Below are 24,663 nucleotides of genomic sequence, written 5' to 3'. Positions count from 1 at the left end.
TGGAGCTGTGGGTTCTCTGCCATCACTACTGATCATGCCTGGCTGGTCAATGCCAGCATTAGCCTGATCCCCTGGAACGGCACGCTCTGATTCAACTGCAGCACTCTTATTTGATTGGGAAAGGTCTGTGACTGTCCCATCAACCGGGGCTTCAATTTCCAGTTCAAGCCCACCACTAGAGCCAGTCTGAAGGGAGTCAACAACTGCTTTGTCTGTAGAAGCATCCTGTTCCTCTGTTACATGTGAAGACACGTCTACTTGGCATGGACTTACCTCATTCTGGTCAGTGGCCTCAGCCTGCTCTGTACTGACCACACTACTGAAATCAGACTGGCATGGTTCAGCATCTATCATCTCAGAGGGCTGTGCATCACTAACCAGCTGCAGAGCCTCCGGGACTTGACTTTCACCAGAGACCACTGCTTCTGGAGTGATCCTCAGAGGTTCCTCTTTACATGTTTCTGAATTCCTGTTTTCTTCATTTTCTGTTTTCATGGGAGATTCTTTTGTGAAGTTCTCTTCTACTGAGACAGGCAATATGTCCTGCTTCAGAGAGCTTGACATATCTATTTCAGGCTCTCTGGTTGTAACGCTATCTTCTGTCTTCTTAGAGTCTTTAGCTGGAACGGACCCAATGACATCTTTCATTTTGCTGCTTTGAGGTTTAGGGGTGGATTGTGGAGGCATCTCTTTTGGAGATTCTTTTGGACCTTTGAAGATGCCAAAGAGATCATTTGTGAATGCTGGTGCTGGGCCACTAGGGAGGGATGAGAAACCAAAGAAGGAGGAGCTTTTCTTCTGTGCAGTAGGAGGTGCAGGAGCTTGTGGTTGAGAAAAGAAACCAGACAACGTTTTAGGAGGTTTCATTTTTGTCATGAAGCTTGAAAACATTTCAACTGAAGAATCCAGTACCGATTTATCACCCTCAGATTCTTTAGGTTTGTTTTGCAAATTAGATGCCTCTGGCGTTTTAGGAAGAGAGTGCGACTCTTGTGCCTGTTGTAACCTGTCACCAGGAGTTTGTTTGGGTAATTTATGTTCCAGCAACTCATGTTGTGCACATACTTCTTCACAGGCTACTTCATTTTTTACGTCACTTGTAATATTTGAGTCATTCATAATCACTGAATCCATTTTAGCATCTAAATCTGTACTATAATCTTGATTTTCAGAAGCTTGTTCTTTTGAAGAATATGGCTCTTCTTTATCAATTGTAAATTCATTGTCCATCTTCCCTGTGCTACCCAGAGTGTCATCTTCTGCCCCTAAGGAAACAGTCTGCTCATCCTGAGAATGCTTCTGCACATTGGGAGCCTGAGGGCAAGGACCAGAAGCATCCAAACCAATTCCAGTGGTGTCATCAGTCTGGGGAGGCTTTTTTAAGTCACTCTCTTTATCTACCTTGGCAACATTTTCTGCATTTTTCACTGCCAGCATTTCTGATTTATTTTCTCTCACGGTGACTTTATTAAACGTTTGTTTGCCAGTCACTGCTGCAATAATATCATCAACTTCTTTTTTATTGTCTGCATCTTGCTGGCTGGCACAACTGGCAATTTTGATACCAGAATCACTGGAAATACTTTGTGTCATATATGGCTTAGAGTTCGCTGGTTTAGGTGGTTTTGTATTAACCTCCTGTCCTGGAGTAGTTTGTGGCTTTTCATCCAAAAAGGATGTCAAATTGAAAAAGCTAAAGCTAGTACTTTTTTGAGGTACGCTCTTGTCAGCAGTTGGACCACTGGAAAAGAAGGAGGGCAGATGAAACAGCCCCTCTGTTTCTTGCTGCTTTGCACTAGTAGGAGCAGGAGCGGGTGCAGAAGGCTTTGGTTCATCTGATCCAGTGAAGAAGGAGAATATGCTCCTACCGGCTGGCTGTGGCTTTGGAGCAGTGATATCAGAAAAGCTGAATGGGAAACTGAAACCTGAGTCTTTAGGAATTTGATCTGGCCTTGGTTTGGTCTGATTAGTTGTGCCACCTGAACGATTTCCTCCTTGTTGCTTTGGTCTGTCTGTGGGTACAGCTGACTGATTCGACTGGCTTAGATTGGGACCTACACTCAGTGGCTTCTGTGAAGCAAGTCCAGGAGGCACTTTTTTACCTTCAGAAGACTCCTCCTCAGCTTTTCTGCTCGGTTGTTCCTTTTGTACGCCAGGGCTAGGAGAGATCTGCCTGTCTGTGCCTTCCGTTCTCACCCCTTCCTTAGGAGTGGAGGACAGACATGGCATACTAACACTCTGAGGACCACCAGACTTTTCACTTTTTTGTCTTGATTCAGCCACATTTCTACTACTGGTTTTTGGCAGAGTTGCAGCACTTGGTGTTGGCTGAGAAGACACAGCTTCCACTTTGAAGAGATCTCCAATGGATCCAAACAAGGATGAGATGCTGGAGGCTTCCTTCTGTTCTGGATGTATCACCTTTTCTGGTTTATCATTCTGACTTTTTTCCAGATCTGGTGATGGTTGTGGTGCTTTACTTACTTGTGTTTTGAAGAAGTCAAAAAATCCAGAACTTTGGGTTTTGTTAGCAGCTGAGCTTCCAGAAGAATCTTCCCCAAGGCTGAACAGTTTCAGAGCACTTTTAAATAATGTTTCCTCGGGCTCAGGGGCTGGGTGGCTCTGATTTGGCTGTGGTTGACTGGGTTCATTAATACTCACATGTCGTTCAAGATGCCTGGAAGCTGGCATTGCCTTAGCAGGTCCCTCTGCTCTTACAGGCCTGCCATCTGGAGCAGTTTGGCTCAGCTGAGAAGGAGATTTTGTTAATCCTCCTTTTTTAACATGGATGTTTTCATTCTGATTGAATTCCAGCTTTTCGTTTCTAGCAGCCTCCAAGCTAAGATCCGATGAAGTATTTCTTCTCAGTTGTGATGTAACAGGAAACTTCTGCCCTGCCTGTGCCTCATCTGATTTCCTATTTGGTACTAGTGATAAAACATCAGTTTTATCTTCCGATGATTTTGACCGTGTGTCTGCTCTCTTCAAGGAAGAATCTTCTGGTGTCTCCGAGTCAGGACCTGAAGACTTTCCAATCAGCCCACCCAACGCAGAAAACAGAGAGGTAACTTTGTTCACTGGCATTTTCTTATCTTCTTCAGTCTTTTTTGCTTCTGTTACTCTTTCAGTAGTTGCCACAGTTTCTTCAGCTTTAGGAGTAGATTGAAACAGATGGAAACCAAAGAATCCTGACGATCCGCCCCCAGCAGCAGTCACAGGGACAGCCTTATCCAGTTCCTTGGTGTGGGCTTCCTTACTCAGCGATTTATCACGAGCCCCTCTGGAATGTGTTCTAAGATCAAGGGTTACCGAAGATTCCTCGGCATAGTTCTGGGTTTCCTTTTCAGGTCTAAAATCGACTTTGAGTTTTTGAAGTTTATAACCTGAGAAGTCTAGTGGCTGCTCTCTCTGATAATAAATGGACTCTTCAAACATCTGTGAAAACGTCTCCAAATTCATGTTCATTAACTGATCACTCCTCTGCAAAGCTACTGACAAATCCAGAGGTTTATTTGTTGAATAATCATCCAAACACTCCTCTTCAGCAAACCAAAACAACTCATCTTCATTGCCAAGAGGGACCTTAAAGCCACAAACAGCAATTGTGTTGTCTTCCAGCACAGCTCTTGGAATGGAACCCATCTGAACATTATAATCCCAGCACTCTGGGTAGGAATAAGTCTCTGGAGCACACACATAAACATACTGCCCAGTGGGATCAGTGAGCAGTGAATACACATACTGGCTATCGCTGTACATGTAGTATCCACAATCTCCATCTTCTGATGGCCACCATACACCCTGCTCAAGCATCATCAGCCACTCCTGATAGTCCTGGCTATAGGATGAGTACATAAAGTTCTCATCCATACTTAAAGTCTCTTGGTCAATTAGGGTCCACATAGTTCCATCACAGCCAGAGGAGTAGCTTAAATCCATTGGCAGCTCTTCTAATGAGTAACTGCCTTCTCTCTCAAATGGTGGAAAGTTACTGTAACTTTCATTGAGGGAATTAGCAGTCCAGGCATCATTTTCTTCTGAACAAACATCTTGAAACATTAATTGGTCAAACGACTCATATGACATCACACTTAAATCCAAACTTTGTCCATCAAAATTGGCATTAGTCTGCCAATCCATCACATTTGCATTCCCATCCTTTTTACAGAGATTCACTACCATATCATTTTCAGGCCAGTTCATGAACTGAGGGGGCGGCACAGAGTTCTGGTTTAATACATAGTAAACCGGCAGGGCTATTTCACGAGCGTCAACAAGCTCCCCCACTTCATATTCCCATTCAAAGCTAGAATGACTTCTTGTTTCCTGATAAGCTGAGTACTGCTCTGTAACTTTATGGTTCTTATTAGTCAGATTACGAAATTCATTTGACTCTTTCTTTAAAAAGGTTGGAAAATTTCTAGATTCTGCATCCTGATAAGCGACTTGCCTACTCTTCACAGACTTTCCAGATAAGTCGTGTACCTTAGCTTGAGGATTCAGAGCATCAGGGGGCACAGAATGCCCAGCCGGCTTATTTACTCTTGTGTTGGGCAGGTGGTCAGTAGTTTTGGAAGATTCCATCATTTTCATATTATCCAGTTTCTCCTTTGGCTTGGGCAGCAGATTTTTAAAGAAGCTGGAAGTTTCTTGCTTTTCTGCAGTGCTGCTTTGAGTATCAGAAGTCATTCCCGAGTCGCTGGATTTTCTCTCCAAGTTAGAATCCTCACTTCTATCAAAAAGCTTCATGAAACCAAGAGAGTTTGATTTCACCTTCTCCTGCTTACATTCAGACACATTTTCATTTGAAGCAAATTTAAATAAACCAGAAAATAATCCAGAAGAACTGCCTTTGTGGCTATCACTCTCATTTTTAACAGTCAACTCACGGTTATTGGCAGTGTTTTCATTGGAAGAAATGTGAAGCAATCCAGAAAGAAAACCTGGTGTGTGCTTCTTCTGCATATCATCTGCAATTGCAGTTTCTGGCCCTCTGTCTGAAGGGATGGATTCAACTACACTGTCGTTTAAGTTTGCATTTAGTCCTTTTGGTAACCCTCCTTTTAAATGTCTAGGTTCTTCCTGAGCATTCTTAGTTCTCTGCTGCTCTCCTGCAACTGTAAAGGTAAGAGAGGTGCCCTCCTGGTGTTTATTTCTGTTTTCTTGGGCACTAGGTAAGTTTTCTTTATTCATGTTTTTGGTTTGTTTAAATTCTTCCTTGTGGTCTGATAAATCTGGAACAGAGCTAGATTTTAATGAAACAGCATTTTCTAAATTACTGCTTCTGTTTTCAGGCAAAGAAATGTCACTAGAACTCTGACGGCTTGCTTGGTCCTTAGAATTTGCTAGATTTTCTGCAGAGGAAAATTTAAATAATGAAGGAATAAAGCCACCTTTCTCCTTTGTATGTTCTTCCTTGTCTGAAAAACCCAGCCCACTGAAAAAAGGAAGTTTCCTGGTAAAAGGAAATGAGTGTTCTTCACTTGATGAACTGTTTTGTCTTACATCTTCCTCAGACTTACGGCCTTTAAAAAGCCCAGGCGTATTTTCTTTCTGCCCTGGTTCAGCAGAAGGAAGTAACAACTGACTGAAAGACTTTTTGAGTGGACTGAAAAAGCTTTCAGGTGCTGTACCCTGATCTTGAGGCTCTGAATGAAGCTCCCTATTAGCTCTATTTTCCTTCTTTCCCGGTCCATGACCTGCAGTATGCTGATCCCCTATGTGATCTGCAGGAGGCTGCTCCCTGGCAGCGTGTGTGCCCTCCTTTACGGTGGCATCTGGCTGATCTGTAACATGATGCAAATCTGACTGCTTCTGTGGCACATCCTGCTGCTTTGGAGCCAAGAGACCATCTAAATTGGCTTTCAGACTAAAGGAACTGACGGAGTTTGTGAGCCTGCCAAAGATTGAAGACACAGAAGTGCTATTTGTGTTTGCCCCTGCCTCACTTTTGGTCTCACTCAGCTGTGTCTCGGGAACCATACTGCTGGTTTTGGCTGCCGTCTGTCCAGACGATCTCTCACTTCTGTTTGCCTCATCGGCTTTGACAGCATGTCTCTCCTCCTTGGTGTGCTCCTCTTTTACGGCTTCTGGTTTTGGCACTTCCTTCTCAGAGAAGATCTTTAAAGGATTAAGCATGCCTAGAACAGAATTCATAACTGAATGCTGGTTCTGCTGGCTGCTGGTTTCCTGTGATTGCTGGAGATGTTGTGGCGTGGAAGCCTTACTGTCCACCTGAGTGGTTTCTTGCTTGCTAGAGTTTACATTCGGGGCTCTTTTATCACCACTCACTTGGGATGGTAGCAAAGAGTGAATGGAGAACTTTGTGTCAGCTTTACCATCTGCTGCCATTCCAGAAGATGAACTCTCACTTTTGGGCTTGCTAGAAAATACATTTGAGACTCCACCTTCTGATGAGGTTCTGGTTTCTGTCTTCTCTGGCGTGGAAGAAACCAGCTTTTCAACAGAGGCTGTGAGCTGCTTTGTGCTTGACCCCACCTTTTCAGTCAAAGAGCTGAACAGGGAATTCACAGTATTCTTTACACCTGACAAGTCTGGAAGAGATTCAGATTTGCCCTTGGTACTCTCCTCCGCAGCAGGATATTTGGTCTGTTCAGACTTCCTGGCTTCTACGGAATTATCAGCATTATCCAGCTTCAGTGATATGCGCTCAGCATTTTTTCTTGTCTCTGGCAATGTAGCAAATTTGCTGATTTCTTCCTCCTTTTCAGCCAAGTATTCTGAAACTGTTTCTACTAGACACTGAAGTTCATCCATCGTGTCTACATACTCCTCGCTGGGTTCTTCAACAGGAGACAGTGTCAAGTCTTGCATATGATGACCATGCTTGTTCCCTTTAGTCCTGTGTTTTTTATCACAGCTAGCCTTTAACTGGGACCCTGAATTTGCAGGGTAATTAACAGTGAAGTCTCTCAAATGGCTGATGTCAGAATCACACCATGTTTGTGAAAGCATTGCCAGTTCCTCCATTTCCTCATCTGAAACAGGCGAGTACTGAAACTCATCAGAAGCACTGCTGTCAAATTCCTCAAGGATATCCAGGGGCACAAAAGTATTATCTGGCATCCCTACGTGTTTCATATCTCCACCATTACTGAGGTGAAGTGAGCCCTCGTGGTTCACTGCCTGCTTGTTGGGCAACTTACCGCTTTTAACCATTAAGCCATTTTTGTATGGACGCAGGATGGGATAAGCAGACAAACCTTCCTTATTTTCAGATCTGCTGGTATATTTTCCAGTCCTATCATATACTGGGAAATCATCACTGAGTTCAGAAATAGTTGCCACACCATTGAAATAATTTTTTTTCTCCCTGGGAAAGTGCAGACCTCCATTACTTTGCAGGCTCATTTGTTCCCTCTCTTCAAGACTGCTGTATCGCAGTTTCTTTTTCCTTCTCCTGTCTATTGTGTCATACTCCTGAGGGTACCTAGGGACATCTACAGATCCTGACTCCACACACACATTTTGGCAGCATCTTGATCTTTCACAGTGATTGAAATTTTCCCTTTTTGAGAGAGTTTGCATCTTTTTTATGCTTGCTTCCTGCCAACTTCTACTCTTATGACTCTTTTCTAAGAATTCCTCTATTAGCAGTTTTCCTAGCTCTTCATAGTTACTCTCTTGTTCTTCTTCTCCGTCTTCAGAATTAAATGGAATAATCCTGACTCTGTCATTCCTAGCTACAGATCCTTGTCTAAGATGAAAAATAAAGAGAGTGGGAGGGAAAGGACAAGAGACATAAAAAAAAAAAAAAAGGAAAGGGGAAAACAACAATTTTTTAAAAAAACTTTAGAAAGGACAGAAAACAACAGTAACGAAAAACATGCACTAAATAAAAGAAAATTAAAATGAGAAACATCCAGACATTACAAAACTGAAAACCTGTCAATCTACCACCATTAAACCTCAATCAAACCGTCAAAAAAAAAAGCAGTACGGGTTATGGTATTCCACCAGTTACAGTTGCACAGAATTTGGAAACGCCTGTTTGAGAGAGAACAGCTTTTTGTGATCAACTGAGGGCACACAGCCTTAGCTGTACCAGTACTCTGCTGCTACTTTTTTAGGCATGCTTTAAAAAAGTCAGTTATTACAGTAACAGAACTACTTTAAGATATTGCACCCACGCACACCATTCCACTATGCTATGCATGCATTTCGGTTACTCTAGGCAGCAGACTTCGATTTAGCAGTATTAGCAGTATTCATAAAGCCCACAGGGCACTTTGTTTCTCCCAGGGGTGGCTGAAGGGCAGTGAATGTATGCAGGGACTCAGCAATGACTGGACTCCAAGGAAGAAAATACAGAACAAAATACAAACTGTGCACACCATCATCATGAGGAGCTCCAGGTATGCCACCGCTCCTGTTTGCTGTGAGTGCTCTCACTGCAGGTAATGCACTCCCCCTCTGCAGATGCCCTGCAGCATGGGCAGACCCAGCACCAGATCCCTGGCCTCATCTAGGGACTACGGAGCTCATGGCTGCAGTTACTCTGGTTGTGATGCCATAAGGCCTGGGGGCGAAGTGGCCAGAAGTCTGTGCAGAGCAAGGAAGGACCATTTCTTTGGGCATCTGAGCCCCGAAACCTGGTACAAGTAGAAGACAGCCTGAGTCTCTTCTGTCCTCCACCAAGGAAACTTACCCTCCAGCCTGCTGCCTACATGTGTACTGACAACAATCTTCTCCCCTCAAGGGGCTCCTTCCAAAGCAAAATGAAGACCCTTGGGGATGCCACTGGGTTAGAAGGCAAAACAACCCATAGGCAACTGATACTAGCCCAGTGCCAGCCAGAGAGGCTTTTCAGGATCTGTACTTCCCCATTTACAATGCATCTAAACAGATCCAGTAATCCACATTGTCCATTGTGAGAGAAAAGATTTAAGCATGTAGTATTGCTGTCAAGCCAGCTGAAGCTTCCCAGAAAACCAAACACATGGTTCTTGGGATTCCAGGATTAATTCCTAGCCCAGGATCAAAAGGATTAAGTATCAGTTGATCCCCAACCCAAAACCTAGTAGCAAGAAAACTTAATGTTTGTCTAAATCTTCCAAGAGTTCCTGTAAAAAAAAATTCAAAATGCTCATCTAAGAAGTGCACAGCAACTTTGTTTCATGTCATCAGTTGTCGGGAACTAGGCAGCGTGAAGGTGCACTGACCCTGATATGATAAGAGCAGATCAAGAGAAGAGAAAGAGCAAAGGGTACGTGGGCATTGTATGGATACTGCTAATACACCAAGTCTTCACCTCCACAGGCTGAGCTGCCTGAGCACCCCAATGTAGGATGTTGGTGGGATAGCACTAAAAGAAAAATAGGTCATTGCATTTTCACTGTTGCTGGTTTAGTGCTTCATTTCCATCAGTATTAGGTAACTTGCACTAATTGGAAAGATACTCATTACCTTAAATGAGTCTTGTTGCACACAGTGTAGAACGCTTCCTACACTTCTTGCTTGCAATTTTAAGTTCATAATGGGAATGACTATCTGTAAAAAACTAATGAAATTGGAAAGACTCACAGAGCCACCATAGTTACTGGATCAAACCCTTCCAAGAGGGAGCTAAAAGCAATGGAAGCTACGTGTATGCATGAAGAGCCATTAGCTGTAGATGTTGAACCAACAATTGCCTAATTTAGGCAAAGAAATGATTTTTCTTTCTAATTGAGCTCTTTCTGCCAAAAGGGCTTCCCCTGCTACTCTACAGAACATTTTATTAGAAACAGAGCAATGACAAGAAGTCCAGCACCCAGGAGAAGAAAAAGATGACAAGATCAGCCCGGCACTAGACCACCACAGATCTGAAACACAGCCAAGGCAAACAGCAAAAATCAGCTGAACTGTGCCACAAGACGACTTCACAGCAGCAAGAGCAAGGAGACAAGCACACAGGCTGCACAGAGGTTAACCCACCTATCAGACAGATCTAGAGAGTGCCTGCTCTCTAGCGAGCACTGGCGGCTTGTCATTTGACTAGACTCAGATGTGGACTCTAGGTCAGTTCGGCCACTCACAGTGGAATCTATGCTATCATATCGCCTTGGGAGTAAACAGGCAAGAGCAGGGAGACATGGAGGACACATGGTTACACAAAATGAACATTGCAAGGAAAAGTTAGTGCTTGAATTAAAAAATAAATAAAACTGCGCGGAAGAAAACTTCTGTTTTGAAGTCAGACTGGCTGTCAGGAGCAAAACACTCTCCCAGAGCAAACAAGAATAGTATTTGTTATCCTTTGTGGAGAGGGGAATGAAACACGTTCTTCTATCAAGGGAATGCAATTATGCTTAACAGGCGATAAAGAGGATCAAAATTCTTCCAGCCAAACCCAAATGTTGTTAGAAGAAAAAAAAAAAAAAAAAAACAAAAAAAACACAGATGTTAGTACAGCCAGTTCCAGTTGAAGCATTTTGGCATTTCACCTAATTCAAGACAGGTTTAGCTGAACTTTGTCTGGTTCCTCTGGGTCTGCCCTATACAGCCTCCTACAAGCTGTCATTTCCTCAGCAATCATGAATTGCAGTCTGCCAGGAACTTCATCAAGCATCTGCCTGGTCCATGGCACATAAAGTTGCTAAGAGCAAAAGTTAAACACATTTTGTTTTTGCAATACTCCACACAACTGAGTTTTGAAAATATTTAAGATTGCCCAATGTGTTTTTTTTCCAGCCAGTTCTACTTAGAAATACCTCTCTGATAAGAAAACAGAATCCCATGTAGCTTCTTTGGAAAGCTTATTTGCATTTCCTATTTTTAAGATTAAATATGTAGTAAAAAGTCTTGCTAGTCATGTAGGAAATGCACAGGGGAAGAGGAATCCTCAAAAGGAGCAGGCTACAAAGCTCTTAGTTTTTAAGTAAACTTTATCAGTCTAGATTCTTTCATATCCATACATTAAATAAATTAAAAAAAAATTTTAAATGTATTCCATCTTAGTATTCTTCAACAATTCAAACCGGAAGTCTTTTCTCTGGAATGTCATGTTACAAACACATTTATTCACTAGATATGGCTAGAAGTTCACAACCCACTGTTCAACTTGGCTCTTCCACAAAAAATAGCTTCAATTCATCTTCACAGACTGTCAGCAAGATCTTCATTAATTTTATTACTATAAACTAATGGTATAGAACAGCATGGAAAAGGGACTACTTTGCTTACATTAGGTATTTAACAGACTAGGAAAAAAGCACCAAGAATGAGGTCATAGTGCAGTAAATGCATTTTGTTGGCTCACTTGCATGAAATCCCAGTAACAGTGACAACTTTAAGTGTTACCATTAAATTTCAGCTTTTACCATTAAAGAAAAAAAAAGTCAAAATTTAGCCTCAGGAAACTGAATTCAGGTTCAGGCTTGAGGAAACAAGAACATTTTTACCAAGAGAGATGAGTTAGAACAAATCAGTTACAATGCATATAAAGCCCTGCACCTCCAGCTCTGGCAGTATTTAAGAAGCTGCCTTTCTTCCACACCTGAGGCAGAGGCAGCAGCATGCCCTGTTCCATACCTCAACTCTTATCAAGTTGACTAGCACTACCCAAGTTCTTCTGCTTTCCCCTTACATTTAACTCATCTTTTCTTTGAAACAGTGTTTTTGTTACATTTTTATAGCTCCCTGCTTTAGTTCAAAACCATTGATCCTTGGAAGTTAACTCTGTTATGCTTAATACTTAAGAACAATTGTGAAACTACTGATATAGGGTCAAAAAGTTAATTTAGAGCCAGTAAACTTATCTTTCAGGCAACCCAATGGAAAACACACTATTCAACAATGTTGCATGATAACAGAAAATCTGTTGAAGACTTTCTCCTTAAATATGCTGCTTTGGTAGAGCTAATTGAAGAAGAGGAGCTAATCTGAAACAGAAAATACATTTGCCCAAAGAAAGAGGGGCATATCCTAATAGGATAAACTCTGCCAGACAGGGCTTTGTGAGCACACTGAAGCGTTGGTACCAGAACAACCTATTAGTAAGTGTCCTGGCCTTCAAAAGTTAAGGAAAATGTACAGACAAGAATAAATGACCTCATAGTTGAGGTATATCTTTAAAAGGTAATTCACTGAACTGCAGGATCTGGTGCAATACATAGTCTTCCAGGTTTTTCCTGGTTAACAGTTAAGTCCCAGTGTTAGCAAAACATATCATACCTTCCCAACAGAAGCCTTTTAGAGCCATTCTGCTGCCCTCCTCTGCTAGTACAACACCTTCAGGTTCTGCTGTGGAAGAGTAATGGGAAAAGCTGCCCAGAAGGCATCACCCACCTGACGGCTACATGCTCACGATAATCCAGGTCATAATTTTGTAGGGAGTCAGCACAGGATTCCCGCAAGACTCCTTGCTGCTGCAGGCGTGATGGTACGGTGAACTGGTGCACAGAGGCATTGGGCTGAGCAGTCGTGTGGTAAGGAGGAGGAATGCTGTTACTGGTCTCGCTGCGATAGTCACTGTCTCGATCATCCACAGCACTGTCCGCATCTTCAAAGGCTAAGAAACAGAAGTAGTTAAGGGCACGGCTCTTTAAAGTTGCTTTGCTGGGACAATGAAGCTGATTTTGTTTTTAAAAAGCTACCAAAAGAGTCCATGTCTGTAAAGGATGGACATCCACCTGGTAGCTGGTTATAAACTCTGGTTCCCTCAGTATGTACCAAGGAGCTCCAGCAATTGCCTCCTCACCTTCCTTTACACCTCCTATCATAGGATTTTTCTCTTTAGTCTTTGCTAATAGGCAGATTAAAACATTTTTCATAAAAATCAGAGCAGAACAAAATAAACAAATCAAAAACAATAACTCAACATCAAAACTTACAAGTTCTTTGTTACTGCCAAAATGAACTTTTAGATGCTGGGTAAAAATATTTCCTTATGGAAAGGAGCTCTTTCTTGGAAAATTTTATTCTGTTTAGCTGTAATGTCGTCTCTCCTCTCAGCCGTCTTAACCGCTGTTAAGCATTTTGGATTTTTCATTTGAAATGTGGTTTGTTTTTTGTTTTTTTTTTTTTGGTGAAGGTCTTAGTTTAAGTTAAGAGAAACTAATGAAAAACGAAGAAATTCAAGGCAGTCAGCATGGAAATCAGGACTGGGAGAGCAGCCCTGCCTATACACAATTGCTAGCTCTTACAGGGGAAAAATGCTGCATTTAATACACCCAGATACATTAGCCTGTTAAATTTAGTAGTGAACACTAATGATAACCTTCACAAAGCAAAAAGCTCCGCTCCCTTCCCATGAATTCATCTCTCTGGAGAGGCACTTTGCTTGCCAACCCTTCAGAAAAAGAGAACAGCAGAAAGGGTTCAAAAATACAACGCTGGTCTACGGCTGTGTTTGGCTGTGCAGAATGCAAGGTTATCTTTGCAAGCTCAAAATGAGATACACACACACGTCCCCATCCAGCAGTGGAGTGCACCATTAACATGCTTGAAACAAAGGGAAAAAAATAGCCATTATTCACTCTATCCACCACCACCATCCTGTTTAGAAAGGACAATCAAATTCGTATGCACCCCTGTGGTAAGTTATTCAATGGTCTGTGGCCTACACAGCCATTCACCCTGAGGCTGAGCAATGAAGTGAGAGTGATGTTTTCGTGCCAGATCCTCTAAAAAAAAAAGTTTACACTGCTGCAAATAGGATGCACAGTCAGGGAATGCCTTTTTTCTTCCAGTAGTGATTTCCACCCCACTAATTTGATTTCCATTTTGTTTCATCCAAAGTAAAGGGCATTCTTAGTGATGTTTTCTGTTCCTTTCCACCTGAGTCAGGTTACTTCAATGTCCTAAAGTGGATGGAAAAGTAGAAAACAACCCCAGTTGAAAACATGCCTACAATCTACGAACTGCTTGAAAAAGCCTGGCTCTACCCTCTTACCTACAGTCAATTCAATTTGATTGTCCGCACTGAAAACAGAGATAAGCCTCCTGCTTTTTAGTAGTCTAAATGCTGCGTAGTTCTTGTCAGTCTCTAGTCGATTGAATAAAAATGAAGAGCAATCATATACTGCTTTATTCAGCTTTGTTAAAAGTGCAACGTCCATCAATTTTAATACAGTTCAGTGCTTAGAAGAAATACTGAAGAAATGGTACACAAAAAGGATTTGAAATGCCAAACCTCTCTGAAAAGCATCACATGTCCACCCTGTGGAGCAAGAAGTGATGTACTGGTAGACCACAAGGCACACACCACCCTCCAAAGGATAATGAGCTATTACTTAGATGAGCAGTCTCATTGCTCAACACTTGAGCCACCACTGTCTAATGTACAATAATTACTTTTGTAAAGTAATTACAAAAATTATATTAAAATAATTATTTTTGTAGCAAATAAAAATCTGCAGTACTATTACCTGCATCAAAACAATAGTAAATCCAGTAGATTTACTAATACTGGGCCAAACTTACTACGCTGATGTGGTAAGACTCACACGATCATGGTCATCGTGCAGACCAGCAGGAAGCAAAGCACAGCTTCTCTGGATGAGTAACTCAGACCAGCTGATGGCTCAGGGATTTCCAAATTCCCCAACCTGACAGTAGCAAAAGCACTATCTGGACTTATTATCCAGTCATCACATCCCACCTCTGTACTACTGGGCCCCATTAACCAATTGCCTCACCAGTTTTCTCCACGGAGCTTGGAATCAGTCAGTGGATGCCCACAGCTCTGATAAATGCAGCCAGCTGCTGTTGGAGGCAATCCCCTAACCCTAACCTATGGCCTCACATTCCTGCCTGCTTTATGCTGGCTCTAGCATCTTGTCCCTAAGCAGTGAGCAGGGTCAGATGCCAAAACCCTTTTGGACTGCAGAAGGGGTTGGTTTCCATCCTAAGTGGCTGCCAACAACCAGCCAAGCACCAGCTAACCTTCTACTACCCACCTAAATATGACAAGAACTTCACAGCAAGCAAAATTTGCCACTCCCCTGGGACACTGTCTCTGGTTGATCTTCTTTCTGCTCCTTTTCTACAGGAAAGGTAATATACATCATGTCTCAAAAGATTTTCCCTATGAACCACAGTATCTCTAAGCAACATCTAAAAATAGATGTTGAATGTTAATCAAACATTTGCAGCATCTATGATTATTAAACTTGGCACCAGAATTTCTCTCAATTCATACTGGTGTATAGCATGAGGAAATCTCTTTGAGGTCCTCACACAAAATGTCTCCCTGAAGTCAAGTTTAAAGGATGCAAGGCTCCAGCTACCATATCATCAATGTGGCAGGAACATGTTTTCTGTTATGTATGTCCCATGCACCTACCGTATCTATAGATGTTAATACCAGGCACAAATCCTCAGCAAGAACTGATTCATAAATACGGCCAACACCAGAAACTTAGTCACACTGAACTGCACCTACCTTATGAGCAATCTCACTTTATTTAACAGAAATGTTCCCAAATGAAGGCATTGATTAAGACTGATTAAGAGCACCAAAACCTGGCTCATACGTGGCTTACAGCACACATTACCCCTGCAAGAAAGTACGTTGCAAAGTGTCTGTACATGCTGCCAATCCCATTCGTTAACATACTTGACACTTCAATTTTATTAAACAAGAGCCTGACAAGAACTTGCAGAAGCAGCTTTGTGTATACCAAATCTGTTCAAAAGGAGAAGGCGAGGGGAGGAAAATTGGACCTTACAACCCACATTTCAGCAAAATATCCATCACAACACACACAGTGTGATATTGTCTTCTTCACATAGATGGGACACCAAACCAAAAGGACAGCTGTAACTTGGCCTCAGTCTCTGAAGATCAGTTAATTCATAACAAGACACATAACAACAAACACCACAAAGTTAGTAATTGTTTTATCCCATGCTGAGAAATTTCACATGGACGGAAAAGCTTCCAAGGGATGAAAACAGGTTCTTTATCACTGGACCCACTGCCTAGAGAGTGGGGGGTAAGGCTGAATGGCAGGGCAAGGAGCATGCTGTTCATGTTGTATAACTGAATATTCATGCATATAGGCAGCATAAGAAGAAAACCTATTGTACAGTCACATCACAAAGTAGGATTTTACAGAGTGGGGAAAACAAGGAAAGGAGATGTGTTGAGAGAACCCTCTTCTCCAACACAAGCTGCTTCCTGAAAACCTTCTTATTCCTCTCCTGCCTCCAGAAGTTATTATTCCACTGCTGCAGGGCTGAATACATAGAGCTTTAATATACTGATATCAAAACCACTTTGAGCAGTCATGTCATGCCAGCTCTACTAGTCACATTTAACCTCACAACTTCCTTTATATCAAGCTTCAGGACGTGGCAATAGCAAAATCATTACAGGTGGCTGGAGGGATGCACGTTCACAGTTTCTTTAGGTCCCAATGTACAGCCTGAGTTCCTCTCAAAAAGCTGCATTCAGCTGAAATTTCTATCGGTGATGTGTCATCGGCCACTGAGAGCTGGGGTCCAATTCCCAAACTTAGAAATGCTTCACAAGCTTGAGTAAAAACCTGAATAAAAACAGTAAATGCATCACACTCAGGTAATTCAGGAAGAAGGAAGTTCGTGCTAGGTTCTGTACTCCAAAACTCCACTTCTTCTCCAAAATAAGCCACTAAGCTTCTCCCAACTTCTGTCTATTTTTATAAGAACAAGGTAAAAGAGAAGACAGCATACTAACTGAATACATGACATTTGTTCCAAGTCCAGAACAGATCTGTCAGCTCCACACAACGGCATTTACAACTCACCTTCACCACTCTGCACCCATTTGAATTTCTTTTATAAAAGCCTCTTACAACTTCTTTCCTTAATCAAGCCTCAGAACCTGATATTCCATTGTCTACTGAACCATCAGTCACTTCTGACAACCGTGCAGCCTTTCTAAAATCTTATAATTAAAATGCATGGAAGGTTTAAGAGGACTACTGAAGTAACTGTGGGGATGAGGGGGTTGTCCCTAAAGGACACTAGGGCATTTTTCTGAGTCTATAGGTTTCCATACTAAAAACATAGATTTTCAGTAATGATTTAAGTGCAACTTTGCAGGTTATTAGTTCATCCTATTGCCTTCAACACTTAACATTCATTTCAAATGTGGATAATTTTAAGACAGCTAGTTTGCTATATTCAAATTTCACACTGAAGGCTTTCATAACCTTGTTTTTCCCACTTAAAAACAGTTTCTGCTGCTGAAACAGTCAATAGTTGAGAACTGGACTTACAGTTTGAAGTGCAAAGCATGTCTTGAATATTTACCCTACTTCCTTAAGTCTATGCTTTTCTTAGAATTAAACCAGGTCAGCAGCACAAGAAGTCCCTTTGCCAAAATGCCCTCTGTCTAACCAGCATGACTCTGGACTGCAGCACTTTTCTTGCAAGAAGCTCCTGCTAGGATAAAGTCTTCCAGGTACCATCATCCTGTTTCTGCCACTTCCTTTCCAGTTGCTGTTGCAAATTGACAGCTGTATTTTTCATGACAGTGCCAAGCTAATGGATTTGGCTTGGAAGCATCATCAGTGCTGACCCAAGCCTTCCTAAAAGAATGCTAACATGATTTCAAAGAGGACAGCACAGCAAGGATAAGGGGGAAGGAGGAACAGAGATGGAAGAAGTACAAGGCTCTTTAAAAGAAAAAATATAATAATAAAACACACACCAACACCCCAGAGAAACAGGTGACACACTCTGTACACAGCTCCTGTAAATCTCTGAAAGACTAGCATCTAAGCATCCTCATTTCCCCCAAGCACAAAATTGGTAAAAGAAGTTTAGCTAATGCTCACTTATCACACTTCTGAGAGCAACCCCACACAATTAAGACATCCAACACTGACAGCATTAGGAAGTCATTCAACATCATTAATGCCTAAAGAATTTCTGCTTTGATCACAGACAAGAGAACAAGGAGGACAAGACATGTGGGAGAAGAAAGTGGAAAGTCACTGGTGGAAGGAAGACTTTAAAATTCAGAACAGATCGATGATTTTACCTTATTCAGCTGTTTACAGGTTAGAGTGAAAAAAATATATAATTAGTGAAATACACTGTAACATTAGCTGGGCACCTTATTTAAATTACTTGGCTGTATTAGATTGCCCTTTCCAAATTCCATTATATCTAGAACAGAAAAGCATCAGGCAGAATCACCTCCCTGCTGGCAGCAGCTGCAGTCATTGCTCTTTGCATGCTCCCCTCAGCAACAGACTCGCTCTTTGTTTTGACACCGGGAGCAGACACCTTCATTTAAAGATTGAAATACCAATCCTTGCAGGTCCTCCAGGCAGAAGCAGCCATGCACTGTAGCTTAAGCAGAAGCTTTGCCTGTTGCAGCCTGTGGGAATTCCAGAAAGTAAAGATGCTTCATGCACGTTTTCTGGGCAAATTAACAAAAACCTTGAGTTGTGGGGCCTCTGCAAAACTCCTGCAGCTGAAGACTCACTGGTGTGATAAGCCAGTTCTACAGATCACAGACAGCTGTGGTATCTAAGTTTTACCTTTCCAAGGCTGGTGAGCACTCATTAAAGAATAGCCTTACCACTTTTGCCATGGCATTGTCTCACTAAGCTCAAACATGCTACAATACCTGCTGCTCTCCTGTCTCACTGGTGCCTGCGAACTGTTTTCACTTTCAGATTTGCTCCTATTTGCAGTCTTCGGAATTTCTGTGGTCACTTCCAGTGTTTCTTCACATCTTACTAAAACAGTCACTTCTGATTCCCCTGTGTTTTTCAGTTACTTCAAACATGGACTTAGGCTTCACATATACAAAGACCAACACAAAAATGTGTACAAGCAGAAACCAGAATCATTTTCACAAGAAAAGAGGAATATTCCAATTCTGCTGTCTTCTCCTCAAATCCCAATAAAAGCACAAGCAGTTCAGCCAAAACAAAACTAAACAGTGGGGGGAAAAAAAAGAATGGACAGCCATCCACACAAACATGAAGATTCAGTGAAAGTGAGAGAAAATACAATGGAATAGATTTTCTATATGCATGAATATTCCCACTTTCCTCATACTGGAGCATGCTGCATCATTACAGGATCAGGAAACTTGCAATAAGTTAAACTGTTACGTACTCAGCTGCTCTCCCCATCCGAAATAACTCCAGTTGCCTGCATGTAACACAAATGGCAGCAAAGAATAGGAATGGAAAAAGAAAGCTTAGAAAAGCAAACCACAAGCATACTTTTCATGTATTTAAAATGCTTTATAGATTGTGAGCTTGAAAGTAAGATTTTTTATTTATAAAAACAACATTAAATTCATTTTGGGATTTCCTGTTCACTGTCCAGTGTGTTTATAAGGCATTGTAAAAAATTAAGACCACTGTAAACTCTATAGATTATTAAGAAAACATGCATTTAGTAAGACAAATAGACAAAACATTTATCAACACACTGTGCAGCACAAGCAGCTAAACACCATCCTTCCTAGTACACAAATTATCATTACAGACGGAACATCCCAGAAAGCAGAATCCAGGTAAGATCCATACCTTAAGTCTAGACTTAACAGTGCAAGTCAAGTGGCAAAAGTTGTTTCATGTTTCAGCTTGCGTCCCTTTTCCAGAACAAAGGTAACTCTGCACTGAAAGCACCACACCAGTAATACTAGCATGAACCACCTTGCAGAACTTACAACCCTCACAGCGCCTTATGGATGCAAACAATCACACATCAATTCTGCAACAATCAGCAGATCTCTCCACATTAAAATCAAAGGTGACAACAAACTCACACCAAAGCTTAACATAAGTTGGTAAAACAACCAAGTTCTGGCTTTTCAATAACCATGTTGTCATCTCAGGGTGACAACTCAGGATGATGGTGGTAATCCAACAAACTACTATGTATACTGACCCCTCGGAGCAATTTTTCAGTATGCATGCAACTTGCAACTCCAAAGAAAAGTCCCAGAACAAATATTTCTGGAAGATAGAGTGTAAAAAGAAACGTTTGCAGGAGTGTTGATATGCAAGTACAGAAATAAATAAATACAAATCCTTCACATGCAGGCAGCATAAAATTCTAGTGGGCTATTTCTTGCTTTTTGCTGAAATTGCTCTCTAAATTAAGCTCTCTAAATGAGGGAGAAAAACCAAGTCTATGGAGTAGAGCGCTAGCAGACTATAATCTGAGGCATCACAAATGCTGCTGTGGACCGGAGAAGCAACAAGTGCAACAAGCCACCACTCGGACAACTCATCTGAGCCTGTTGCACGCTGACAACATGGAGATGTACCCAGACACATCAGAAGCCTGCCAGGATCCACCAGACAGTGTTTACATGACCCTGACCACACAGCTATCATCTCAGACTGGTTTTTATAACAACAAAAATCCACAGATTGCCTAATGATCAGTTTTGACAGAGGCCTGAGTCTTTTCCAGGGGAAAAATACGAGGAGAAAGAACACACAGCCAAACTGGCAAAGAAAAAACAAGTAGAGAGATGTGATTTAGTAGCTTAGTGGGTAGCATTGATGATAGGGGGACTGTTGGACTAGATGATCTTGTAGGTCCTTTCCAACCTTGTGTTTCTGTGATTCTAAAGCACGTGAAGCAAGAAGAGATGGGATGGGGAGGCAATCAGAAGAAAGGGTACAGAAGCAAGAGGCAGCAAGGACAGGAGCATCAGAGAAGGCATGGGGAGAGGGCTGATGAGAGAGAACAAGTAGTAGATAGAGCTCTGCACTGAGCTTTAATTTGCTGTCATAAATAGTTCATGTAAAGGATGATGACTTCCTATTAATATGTAAGTCAGATAATGGCATATCTCTTTCTCATTCCTGAACAGCTAGCTGAAGCCAGTAGCACACAGGAGAACAACCTCAGCATCTTCTGCCATCAAAAAGTTCCTATCTCAGGTAAACAGCAGGAGTCAAAGGAAGACAGTGTTCGAACATTTGCAGCCTACATTACTTTTAAAGATCCAGCAAAACTCTGCAGAAGCACAACGTTATTGCACTCAGACAACACGCTACCAAAACCTATTTCATAATGCACAAATAAATGCACATCTAATATCCCAAAGCAACTGGGGACAAAAAACATCAGACGATACCATACATTTCCAAAACCAGCACGCAGATTGGAGTACCACAGAAGAAGTGGAGTTCACCTGTGCTGCAGCTTTTCCCAAAGATAAAAATCCTAGACTGACAGCCTCGCTCCCTCAGGACAAAACACTAATCTGTACAGAATGAACAAGTTTCAAGGTAACACAAATCCTGACTCCTAAAGCCAGCTTCAACCATTCCTAGTCCTTGTTTCGTTAACAGCAACTGTCTAGGTGGCTGGCACAACACTACTCACAGTTGTAAAATGCAACAAGGATAAAACCACTAAGCACCGAAGACATGCCCCAGAGACGAGGTCTGTCCTTGGAGGAGAAATATTACCATCTGCCATAGAAGAAAGTGCTCAAACTGACAGTGACGTCCCTGAGCCAGCTACTTACCTCTCTACCTTACCAAGTTCCTCACATACAATATAAACATCCCCCAGATAAAAGCAGATTAGAGACTATTATTTCAATGCACAAGACATAGCAGCTGATGCCAAGTAGGGTAGCAGAGAGGGAAGAGCAGCTTCCTTTAGATACCAGCTCCTTACCTTCCAAGTGTTCTCACATTGAGAATTTGGGTCATGCTACAACTAGAGACTACCTAGAAAGACAACACTGCAGGAGCAAGGAAAAAGATGCACCAAGAGAGGCTATGGGATTTTCCCAGCCAGCATCTCAAAACTCCACTTTTGTTTGTTTTTACTAACACCCACTTCACTTCAGCGTCTAACATTTTGGATAAAAGATGAATTTATTAAAGATTCAACACATATGCCGCTTCATTTAAGATTCAGGAGCTAACAGTATATATCTCAGTCCTTCAGCATAATCACAGAAGACCTGGGTTGACAGTCTTGATATTTTGAAGGTTAATGAAAACAGAATTTCTTTTTAGCCTTTTCAAGTTGTTTTCATGCTTCGTAGAAAAGAAATATATGAATAACCTCATTTTGTGAAGAAAAAAGGACCTTCCAAATCACCTTTGGGAACAAATTTAAACCTGTCCAAATCTGAATTGAAAACACCAAGAAGTCCAGACAAACAGAAAATGGAAAGCTGCAATTCTAAAAACATTCTGCAACAAAATATATTAACACTGGAATACATGATACAGACAAAGCAGACTAGTTACTGTGTGCTCTTAAACACCAACACTGCATGTCTCAGTTATCACATTATTTTGTATTCACAAGCTTCAGTATTCAAAAATGAGGTTTCATATAAACCTCCAATTAAGGACTAAGCGATGCCAGCAGCCTGGTGCCTTGGATGCTACAACATTCCTGTCATTAACACATTTTATAAAATACATTTAAGTTCCCACAGTTAGCTGAACATAACATATGCTCACTCTGTGCCTCAATTATGCAACTATTCAAGGAGGAACTCCTCCCTACTTCACACTGTCAAGCCTGGATCAGCAGGGACACTGTAGAAAAGCAGAATATTCCAAGTTTTTAATGCAGTCTAATTTGATTTCCTGCATGCCATTTTGTTTCACTGCTGTTTACAAGTCTCTAAAAGTGGCTGGGCCGTACTACACCCATCAGAACATTACCGTTCACTGCTGTCCACTTCTTACATGCTGATAAATTACTTAATTCTCTTCTTTCTCTCTCTTCCATGCTGAGTGAAGAAAAGAGAGCATCTAAACATGTTTATAAAAGCAAACTAAGCTCAAGAAATTACAATATACTTGGTGCTGATAAAAATACCGTTTATAGAATACAAACAGAGCTAGGCAGGTACTGAGCAGATTTTTCTTCTAGATTTCATATATCCCCTTTCCCTTCACTAAGGCCCTCCACACAATATACATAGATCTTGGAGTCTATAGAAATGTACTTAATTCCAGTATTTGATATACATCCCACATTACACACATACCATTTTAATGAATAAGAGTCTAAAATATAAAATAACCATTAAACAGCATGTTAGAGCCAAGTCAGTAACCAGAATAACTGAAAGGGTTTCATACCAATCATCACCTTTTCCAATCAGTTTTTCCAATCAGTTTTGGAACACCATAAATGAGGAAGGAGACCTTCGCACAAAAGGAGATGAGAAAGCACAGGAGGGAGATGAGCTAGCAGTTGACAGGGACAAGGACAAGCACTATAGTACTACAGCTTCTCCTCCCTGCTTAGTACTCCATGCTTTCAACCACACTTTACTGAAGTTTAGCACGCAGTTTATATCGAAATTTTGGAGTATATTAATTTCAGTAAATTAAATGGTCCTAATGATCAGCTTTATCATAGCTGAACAAAATCAGACAGGGATAAGAATTTAAGCAGTGCTTGGACACCCTTGATGATGTGATGGTTATCCACAAAGTTATTGCAAGCTTGTGCAACTCATTAATACAGACAAAAGAATCACACACTGACTGTCAATTTTGGCTACAATGGAAAACCTGTAACATTTTTACCACTGCACTAATATTTAACAGATCTGCAATGTCTTAAGTTTCTGGGCTACCAAGTCACACAGACTATTTTGCTGAGAAATGTAGTAAACAAAAGAAGCAACAAAAGGTTTATATACTCCTCCTTGAGATACAAGTTTAGACTACAGTTGATTATCTAGCATTTCCTATGTGAATAAAGCAAAAACTAATATAATGTTGCACAGCAGCAGAGAAAATATATTTGGTGCCTTTTTTCTTCTTCAAGATTTTCAATCTTGACTTTCTGTACAAGACTCATTGTTCAAGGACGCATTCAAGGACGTATTTATGGCTTGCGTATAAAGCTGAGCTATAATTTTGGATCAGTTTAGTATCATTAAATTTAGAAAACAAATGGTTATAAATTTCAGATTAATTTTCTGTTATTGCTATGACACTGAAGGATGACTAACGATGTTTCAGAATCCATTAAAAAATCCCAGCAGGAAAAAAAAAGAAGCATTCATGAAAAGCACTAAACAAATTATGAAACCTATGTGATTAACTGAGCATTTACTTTTTTGATCACTGCTTATAAAGAAACATGTTACTATTAGCAGTGTTCAGCATTTCAGGAAGAGTTTTGAGGCTTATTTAAATGTTCCAGCATTTCAGGAAGAGTTGGGGCTTATTTAAAAGTCAAAGCTTCATTTCCTTGTCAAAACCTTTCAGAACACAGCACGTACTCTAGGAAAACAACTACCTAAGTATATCTGCAGGATCAGCAGCAAAGCCACAGAGCTGCTCTCCTCCAGAGTTCAGAAGTAGGTCAAACTTTGTTACTGTACAGCCTTCTAATATAGCCAGTATTTTTAACCTTCATTTGCTGAATACTTTTCCTTAGACACATTCAATCCCAAAGTAGCAGCTTTAGCCTAAATATGCAGGCAGACATTTTACAGCAACACTTCGAACCTGCTTTCCTTTGAGCAGACCTATCACTCTTCCACAGCCAGACCAGGCACTGAGAACTGCAAAGCCACAAGAACATTAGTCTCCCAGATGGGATTTATCCTAAACAATGAGGAACAGGAGTTGTCAGTCACCCAGAAGCAGAGAGGCCAGGGAATGCTGTTTTCCCAGCCCATCAGCTAAATCATCACACCACAGCTCATACAATGGTTTCACTTGTACAGACGAGCACTTTTATTTTGCCTAG

At 41.3% G+C, this 24,663-nt stretch overlaps 1 protein-coding gene across 2 annotated transcripts in view; it reads right to left on the bottom strand.

Annotated features, from left to right (window-relative positions):
• LOC309889908 (protein unc-13 homolog B) overlaps nucleotides 1-24,663 on the bottom strand; it is a 213,551-nt gene that overhangs the window by 137,054 nt on the left and 51,834 nt on the right. For both annotated transcript variants that reach the window (XM_082783101.1, XM_082783102.1), the window contains exon 8: nucleotides 12,289-12,511. In XM_082783101.1, the coding sequence (XP_082639227.1) occupies nucleotides 12,289-12,511 (223 nt within the window). The remainder of the gene's footprint in view (nucleotides 1-12,288; nucleotides 12,512-24,663) is intronic.

This window comes from Aythya marila (assembly GCF_965140915.1).
Source record: "Aythya marila genome assembly, chromosome: Z".
Classification (NCBI taxonomy): Eukaryota; Metazoa; Chordata; class Aves; order Anseriformes; family Anatidae; genus Aythya; species Aythya marila.
The sequence above is the reverse complement of the archived record's forward strand: the minus strand, read 5'-3'. Positions and strand labels throughout refer to the sequence as shown.